The sequence below is a fragment of the Sinocyclocheilus grahami genome, unplaced genomic scaffold (genome assembly GCF_001515645.1).
Source record: "Sinocyclocheilus grahami isolate Dianchi unplaced genomic scaffold, SAMN03320097.WGS_v1.1 scaffold40.1, whole genome shotgun sequence".
Classification (NCBI taxonomy): domain Eukaryota; kingdom Metazoa; phylum Chordata; class Actinopteri; order Cypriniformes; family Cyprinidae; genus Sinocyclocheilus; species Sinocyclocheilus grahami.
In genome coordinates this window covers 1,057,387-1,066,749 of record NW_015505219.1, presented here as the reverse complement: position 1 = coordinate 1,066,749, position 9,363 = coordinate 1,057,387, and the positions used below count along the sequence as shown (strand labels likewise).

At 37.9% G+C, this 9,363-nt stretch overlaps 1 protein-coding gene across 1 annotated transcript; it reads left to right on the top strand.

The window, feature by feature from the left end:
* Window positions 1-1,938: 1,938 nt before the first annotated feature.
* tubb5 (tubulin, beta 5) lies at window positions 1,939-8,535 on the top strand. The gene is made up of 4 exons (XM_016267758.1): window positions 1,939-2,097; window positions 3,965-4,073; window positions 5,297-5,407; window positions 6,582-8,535. Exons 1-4 carry the CDS (start codon window positions 2,041-2,043, stop codon window positions 7,637-7,639), a joined length of 1,335 nt encoding a protein of 444 aa, XP_016123244.1. The 5' UTR covers window positions 1,939-2,040; the 3' UTR covers window positions 7,640-8,535.
* Window positions 8,536-9,363: the final 828 nt, after the last annotated feature.

The following is a 9,363-nucleotide window of genomic DNA, read 5'->3' as shown; positions in this document are numbered from 1 at the left end:
CGGGTTTGAGTCGTTCCTTCATCAAGTGACAGCCCCATTCGCTTTAACCAATGCAGTCTGAGCCGGAAAGAGAATTGATTAGTTCTTTTTGTAGCTTTTTACTTCTTACAGTTTCTAAATGTGTGAATTTCTGTCATGATGGTTATTTTCCATAACACTGAATGTTGTAACAAAGGTAATAAAGAGTTGGTTATTATTATTATTATTAAGTCTCTTTCCGGCTGAGTCTGCATAGGGCAAGCGTATGGGGCTGTCACGTGATGAACGATCTACTCGAAAAATCCGAAAACTGGAGAGATGAACTAATCAATTCTCTTTCTGGCTCAGACTGCATTGGTTAAAGTTTATGGGGCTGTCACGTGATGAACGAATGACTCGGAAAAACCCGAAGACTCAAAACAGGTGAACTATTTGACTAATTCCAGTACAGAACCTATAGGATGTTGCGCATGCGCGACTGAACGAATCACTTCCCGAGATGACTCGTTCTTCCTGAGTCACATTAAAGATTCATTCAAAATACAGCCTAGGTAGGTAGGTTACAAGGTAGAAATCAGAGAGCTGCCACTTGATATTAGAAGAGTAAAGTTGATGTTGACTTATTGGATTTCTGTAAAGGGACATGATGAAACTCATGCAATTAAAAAAGTATTGGGAAAACGTTGGGAACATGAGTCAGACAAGTTTAGAAGTTTTGGAAGGATAGCAGAAGAAGAAGCCCAGTCATGTGGAATAATAAATGTAGAAATGAGCCCTGCAGTAGTAGTGTCACCCATTTCACCTTGGTTATTCCCTTTACCATTAGTAGACTTTAATTTGCAAGAAATTATTAATGACAAAAATAGAGTAATAGCAAAAGATGTCAAACTGTATCTAGAACAGAATTACAACTCCGCAATCTCAATTTTCACTGATGGTTCCAAAGATCACGAGACAGGACAAGCATCAGCAGCTGTATTTGTCCCAACTTAAATGAAGATTGGTAAAAGAGTTTCTGATCAAGTAGGAGTTTACACCACAGAGATGGTAGCAACAGAATTACAACTCCGCAATCTGAATTTTCACTGATGGTTCCAAAGATCACGAGACAGGACAAGCATCAGCAGCTGTAAACCAACTTAAATCAAGATTGGTAAAAGAGTTTCTGATCAAGTAGGAGTTTACACCACAGAGATGGTAGCAATATTATTAGCTATCAGGTGGATGGAGGATACTCGGCCAATGAATGCGGTGATATGTTCAGATTCATTCTCTGCATTATCAAGTCTCATCAGTGGAAGATCTTCAAGACAAGACATTTTGTATGAAATTCTTTTATGCATGTATACAGTGACTAAGATAGGAATTAAGATATGTTTCCTGTGGGTTCCAGCACACGTGGGAGTGGATGGAAATGAGGTTGCGGATCATTTAGCAAAACAGGCACTGAAATTATCACATATAGAAATTATTATACCAGAAGAAAGAAGTTAAGGCTAAAATTAGAACAGCAATAAAAATTAGATGGCAAGAAGTTTGGAATAAGGAGGAGAGAGGAAGGCATCTTTATCATATTCAAAATCAAGTTGGGGTTGAAAGAGTTAATTTTGGTAGTAGAAGAGAAGATACAATTATTACCAGACTTCGCATTGGCCATACTGCTTTAAACTCTTCTCTTAGATAGTAAAGCTACAAATCAACCGGATGTAAAAGCATTAGTCAGGAAGGACATTTGCTTTAAATATGTGACTAAAAAACCTTAATAAGAAAAGCACAACTGGATACAATCAGCAGACTTTTCTCTTTTTTTCGACATACAATTACAATCCTTGTTGGCACTCCCTATATACTTCCGGTCTGCACTCCAATCCCCGTCACTAAAATGTGTCTTGGACCAATCAGGTTTCTCAACATCCAGCAGTGCCCCGCCCACTACTATTCCAGCCTCGATCTGGAGACAATCCAGAAATATAAAGCCTTTGTCCGGTTTTTCCAAATGATTAGTGAGCCACGCCGTTACTTTTCAGGATTATCTGAGAAGTTCTCACACAATTTCTAACAATGAGGGAGATTGTTCATATCCAGGCCGGTCAGTGCGGAAACCAAATCGGTGCCAAGGTAAGAACAGTTTTTCAGAGTAAAAAGTGAGTCATTTATATTTAACAGCTACGACTAAATAACAGCAAAAGAGTCTCAGAATGCAACAATGAATCCGTGCAATTTTAGTTCAAAGTCTTTACCTAATCTAAAATAGAAATATTTGCTCTTCTTATTGTTTCTCAGCATATTAAATATATTAGGCATATTTTGCAGAACATAGGCTACCTGTTTTATTTTGCTTTGCACCCTTACCAAAGGTTATTAATAATGCATTACACTATGGCAACACGTTGGGCAGTTTTATAGACCCAGTTTATGTACAATAATCTTTGTCTCTTTTTTTTTGCCTCATCTGAACCCCTTTTATTCACGCCCAAAATATGCGGATCCCACTCCTCATTCGTTCACACTATTTCTTTAACAGGATCTGTATAGCTTATCTAAATAAATGATGCTCAAATTCCGTAGACTCCAACTATAAATCTCTGTCTGTAAATCAGAGCTGTGGGTGAATGGATTCGCTGGGGAATGGGGGGTCTGTCCTCTTTCTCTCTCTCATTCTTGACCGTGCACCGGGTGTGGCGGATCAGATGTGAACAGCAGCTCTCTCGGTACTACCCGTTATCAGTGCCACGAGCCCTTTAACCAGCTGTCAGGACCAGTGCGCGAGCCATGACACGTGGAACTAATATTACAACCGCATACCTTAACAATTTTGTTTAGTTTGAACTAAATTCGTCTTTTTATCGATGTGCAGAAATTGACCGTGGTCATGTGGAGGATGATGGGAAGGGTGGGGCGATGGAGAATGATAGTAGAGAATTTCATAAATATATTTAAAGCTTTCTTTTTACTATAAGTGTTATAACAAAAGGATTATCAACGTTTGCGAATTTTAAATATCCAGTTAATCTATTAAATCTGATTTTCTACCACATCAACAGAGATTAAAGCACCCAACCGGCAATAAGGACATATTCACACCCATGGCTTCATTAAAGATGCATATTTTTTAAAGATTGCCCATGAGATGTTGCATGCCTTCTGTGGCATCAGAAATTAGGTTAAATCGTCTTCATCCATTATAAAACTTTGACATGCCTTTCAAATGATGAGATTGCGAGTGTCTGTTGAACTCCTCTGAGGTCAGGGTGGGGACCAGGAGGCATCCACAAATGGATTGATGGCTCTAACAGCTGCTGCTCATCCCTGCTATGGCACAGATGTAAATGAAATATGAATAATTAATGAGTAAATTACATATTTATAGAAACCTTTGATTTGGTGGATTAAATATTTGGTGAAATCAGATTAATTCAAAATGATGGGATAATCGTCTTAAATTGTGGTTAAAAAGGTCAAATGGGTGAAGCCGAATGATTTTATGTGTGTCCACATGGTATATTATGATGACACAGCAGAAATGTAACAGGTTTTGATAAGCGAGTGTCAGAACAGGGTCACATTAGGGCTTTGTCAGTCAGCGGCCTCCAGTTTATTGGCCTCATTCTTTCAAAACAATTATTTTCAATATACCCCAAGAACAATCTTTTCTTTCTCCATTCCCTTGCAGCCTTGTTAAGTCCACCCCGACCCCTCTCTCTCCGCTTCTGTTTCAGATTAAGGTCACTTGGACAGTGACATAGAATTAATCATTTAAACATCCATAAAGCCTCTTTCTCAGCTAAAACTCATTGAACAAATTCCAGTCATTGCAGATTACAGATTAGTGCTAGATTAGTTTACACCTTTTCTCAAAGTGTTTCAAATGTGATTTACAGGACAGAATTTATTTAGCCTTGCATAAATGAATTGCTGAAATGATTACTGAATTGCATTAAATTGCAAGGGGGAGATGCTTTCAATTACAGTGTGTTGTTTGCAGTTCTGGGAGGTGATCAGTGATGAACATGGGATCGACCCAACAGGAACCTACCATGGAGACAGTGTCCTGCAGCTGGACAGAATCAGCGTCTACTATAATGAAGCTACAGGTACTTTACTAAGACTCACATATAGGGCAAGATGGGAAAGATGCCCTCTTTAAGAACAGTACACATTTACTGCTAAATTGTAATACATTTAGAGATGCTTTTAGCACGTACAGGATGATGACATCAACTAATATATTATTAAAGTCACCAAGAAATCAAAAGTTTTTATTATTTTATGGAATGTTGCAATGTTTATCATAAATTATTTATATGTGCACACCATTGAAAAAAAATGGCACCGTAATCTTTATTCAAAAACATTGCTACCTCCTCCGCCCACTATACTGGCGTGAGGGCAGGACAAACATCCCTCTTCTCCAGCAACCTGTCACTCACATTAAATGAACACCGCTATTAGCAAACAACAATGATCCAACAATTCCCACAATGATCAAACAATCCAACCAATTCCCGATGGACAAAATCAAGTCCAGCCCTACTTTTTTTCTTGTTCGAGAAGCTGTTTAACTCGGAAAATTGTCACAGTAGAGAAGAAAACATGGTTCAAATTCTTGTTTAATGCTAAATTTGATAGGTTTTATAGGTAATAGGTTTGCTTATTTAGTTCTTAAAAACACAAAACTGAAAATCATGAAAAGGGGAAAAAAGCCCCTTGAGATAAACTTGAAACTTTGGTCTGTCTGATTTTTTTTCTATTTTTGTAAAATATGTTATACTTTTTAATTTTTTAATTTTTTGGAAAAAGTTGTCATTAATGTAAAATACATTATAAACATTGAATATTCCATGAAAATGTATGCATGTTGACTATTTAGTTATAGAATAGAATACATTTATAGAATAGAATAAATTTTAATTGTTATATTTAATAATTAATACAATTATTAAATATTAACTCTGTGGATGATGATAATTATTGAATTAAGTAACACCAGCAACAACATTCTACTGAGAGCCTTTTGACCATGTTCCGATGTTCTCTTTTTAATGTTTTAGTTCAATAAGAAAACAATATATTTGGCTCTACAAATATAAATACTGTACAGCTGTAATTAAGTCAACATTAAAGTATAACTATTCAAAAAATGTGTTGAGATGAGACTTGGTGACTAGAGGTCAAGAGAAAAATACTTACTCTACATCATTTTTTTTAAAGCCTTAAACCTGCATGCAGGTATTAAAATAACTTATTTTATATATTTAATTTCTTACATGTACTGAGCTTTCCCTTGTCCCTGTCTCTCTCTCTCTCTCTCGTGGAGGAGGTAAATATGTGCCAAGAGCAATTTTAGTTGATCTGGAGCCTGGCACCATGGACTCTGTGCGTTCAGGACCCTTCGGACAGATCTTCAGACCAGACAACTTTGTATTTGGTGAGTGACTGGCAAAAGGGAATACGTTAAAATTGTGCAAAATATGTTAAAAGTATCACATTATAGTTGCAAACGGAAAGGATGTGAAATGCCTCATCTTACACAGTCTGATGTGTGTGCTTCCTCCCTGTGACCTTACAGGACAGAGCGGCGCTGGTAACAACTGGGCCAAGGGCCACTACACAGAGGGGGCGGAGAAATTCCTGTTTAATGCTAAATTTGATAGGTTTTATAGGTAATAGGTTTGCTTATTTAGTTCTTAAAAACACAAAACTGAAAATCATGAAAAGGGGAAAAAAGCCCCTTGAGATAAACTTGAAACTTTGGCCTGTCTGATTTTTTTTTTAATTTCTATTTTTGTAAAATATGTTATACTTTTAAATTTTTTAATTTTTTGGAAAAAGTTGTCATTAATGTAAAATACATTATAAACATTGAATATTCCATGAAAATGTATGCATGTTGACTATTTAGTTATAGAATAGAATACATTTATAGAATAGAATAAATTTTAATTGTTATATTTAATAATTAATACAATTATTAAATATTAACTCTGTGGATGATGATAATTATTGAATTAAGTAACACCAGCAACAACATTCTACTGAGAGCCTTTTGACCATGTTCCGATGTTCTCTTTTTAATGTTTTAGTTAAATAAGAAAACAATATATTTGGCTCTATAAATATAAATACTGTACAGCTGTAATTAAGTCAACATTAAAGTATAACTATTCAAAAAATGTGTTGAGATGAGACTTGGTGACTAGAGGTCAAGAGAAAAATACTTACTCTACATCATTTTTTTAAAGCCTTAAACCTGCATGCAGGTATTAAAATAACTTATTTTATATATTTAATTTCTTACATGTACTGAGCTTTCCCTTGTCCCTGTCTCTCTATCTCTCTCTCTCGTGGAGGAGGTAAATATGTGCCAAGAGCAATTTTAGTTGATCTGGAGCCTGGCACCATGGACTCTGTGCGTTCAGGACCCTTCGGACAGATCTTCAGACCAGACAACTTTGTATTTGGTGAGTGACTGGCAAAAGGGAATACGTTAAAATTGTGCAAAATATGTTAAAAGTATCACATTATAGTTGCAAACGGAAAGGATGTGAAATGCCTCATCTTACACAGTCTGATGTGTGTGCTTCCTCCCTGTGACCTTACAGGACAGAGCGGCGCTGGTAACAACTGGGCCAAGGGCCACTACACAGAGGGGGCGGAGCTTGTAGATTCTGTTCTGGATGTGGTCCGTAAGGAGTCTGAGAGCTGTGACTGCCTGCAGGGCTTCCAGCTCACTCACTCCCTGGGCGGTGGTACCGGGTCTGGTATGGGTACCCTGTTGATCAGCAAAATTCGTGAAGAGTACCCAGACCGCATCATGAACACCTTCAGCGTGGTGCCTTCCCCAAAAGTCTCTGACACTGTAGTGGAGCCTTACAACGCTACACTGTCCGTCCATCAGCTGGTGGAGAACACGGATGAAACCTACTGCATAGACAATGAAGCCTTATACGACATCTGCTTCCGCACCCTCAAACTCACCACTCCCACATACGGTGACCTCAACCATCTGGTCTCCGCCACCATGAGTGGCGTCACCACCTGCCTGCGCTTCCCTGGCCAGCTGAATGCTGACCTGCGCAAATTAGCTGTCAACATGGTGCCCTTCCCCCGTCTGCACTTCTTCATGCCCGGTTTCGCCCCTCTGACCAGCCGAGGCAGCCAGCAGTACCGCGCCCTCACTGTGCCTGAGCTTACGCAGCAAGTGTTCGACTCCAAGAACATGATGGCGGCCTGCGATCCAAGACACGGACGCTACCTGACCGTCGCCGCCGTATTCCGTGGCCGCATGTCTATGAAGGAAGTCGACGAGCAGATGCTGAACGTCCAGAACAAGAACAGCAGCTACTTCGTGGAGTGGATCCCCAACAACGTCAAAACCGCCGTCTGCGACATTCCGCCTAGGGGTCTCAAAATGGCCGTCACCTTCATCGGCAACAGCACGGCTATCCAAGAGCTGTTCAAGCGTATCTCCGAGCAGTTCACAGCCATGTTTAGGCGTAAGGCTTTCCTCCACTGGTACACAGGAGAAGGGATGGACGAGATGGAGTTCACCGAGGCAGAGAGCAACATGAATGATCTGGTTTCTGAGTACCAGCAGTACCAGGACGCCACCGCCGAGGAAGAGGGCGAGTTTGAGGAAGAGGCTGAGGACGATGCTTAAGGAGGAAAGGTGTTTGGGGAGGTGGTAGTGTGTCCAAGTTTGAGTAAATGTAGCAAAACGTATATGGAACAGTTTTAGTGTCTCAATCAAATGAAGTAGAAATTAGCACTAGACAAACGGGGCCAAAAATAACCAGAGGAAGGCAGAAAGAATGTTCTTAAACACGGAATGGGTGGATAACAGTGTTTACGATTATAAATCACTCTCTTTTTTGTGTATTTCTTTACCGTTCTGATGGTCAGTTCCTCTCTGTACAGAACAGGGAAGAATAAAGTGACAAACATCCAATCAGAATCAATGTTATAAATGGATAGATAGTGGGGTCAGGAGGACAGTAACATCTGATTTTTCTTTCATTGGAACATTTGCTTCTTTTTGTTGGCAACTCAAGTAAAAATTATTATTATTATTAGAGTGTTTTAATGTTTGCTTTTGTTATTATTGCACTAGAACAGGGCAACTCTGTGAGATAATGGCACTTCAATGTGACCTCCGCGGGTCTAATTGCAGTATTTAGAGAAATGTTTCCAAAAGTATGTTGTGTGAAAGATGAAGGAAAAGAAAAGGACTGTAAGAAAGACATGGTTCAGAATAATAAGGGTACTGAATCTTAACCTCGCTTGGACGCCAGCAAACGTCTACAGGAGGTTGAGTATGATTAATGACATGGACGAAACGGTAAAGTATTTTAGATTATGCAGATGGAAAGATGAAAGTTTTAGCATGTTGAATGAATTGTTGGTGCAAATTTTTAATTCATGGACTCTCATATATGTCTCATATCTGAGCCCATACTTTTAAGTGTCACTGCATACTCTTTATTACATATTTTAAATGTTTTGATGTTCCTTGATTGTCCCTGTGTGGAAAAACTGAGCCTCTGGAGATGACCAAAATAAAAATGAAAACAATTTTGATAAAAATCAAGCCTTTGCTTTGGTTTTTGGTGTGTTTTTGCTGCATTACACCATATACACAACTGAAGAAGCTCAGGTCATACCAAAAAAGTCACTTTTAGGTTTGCACTTACATAAAATATTGCCTTAATGAAAACTTTAAACACACAATATAGTAAAGTACATAATATAGTAATAAAGTGAAGTACCCTTGTAATTTATTCTTGAGCAGATTTTCTGAGAATATTTCCTCAATGTGTTCATTTTGTAATACTGATGAAGAATCTATTCTACATATGTTTTATCATTGCCCATTCACCAAGTCTTTTTGGTCAGAAGTCACCATGTTCATTTTTTCCTGCTGTAACAAAATGATAGAAATAACAGAATCTATCATTTTTTGGTCAGATTTTCATTCCAAGGACATTAATCTGGAACATATTGTTTTATTGCTTTGTTTTCTGGGTAAATTTCACCTTCATAAAGCCAGAACCATTCATTGCAAACCTAACTTTAGAATGTTTTCATCTGATATAAAGTCCCTTTTTAATTCTTTTAAGAATGTCAAATCCTTTGAACTCAAAGGCTTCTAAAACTTTTAACATTCTTCAGTCTATTGTAAGCTATCTTTAAAAAAATCTTTCCTTTCTTTCTTTTTTTTCTTCTTTATCATTGGTATATTTTGTTAATTTGTGTAGCTTGTATAACTTCATGTGACGTCCTTCATAACTGTTGTTATTCTTTCAATTGCAAAAAAAAAAAAAAAAAAAGAAACTAAACACTCAAAAAAAAAAAAGTTTAATTTCAAAACACGAGCCGCAGTTTTTT

Bases quoted from the DNA above. Each gene is read 5' to 3' on its own strand.
- tubb5 (XM_016267758.1), top strand. From the start codon at position 2,041: ATGAGGGAGATTGTTCATATCCAGGCCGGTCAGTGCGGAAACCAAATC. The intron at 4,074-5,296 runs GTACTTTACTAA...TCTCTCGTGGAG, and splicing joins CTACTATAATGAAGCTACAG to GAGGTAAATATGTGCCAAGA. The intron at 5,408-6,581 runs GTGAGTGACTGG...GTGACCTTACAG, and splicing joins ACCAGACAACTTTGTATTTG to GACAGAGCGGCGCTGGTAAC.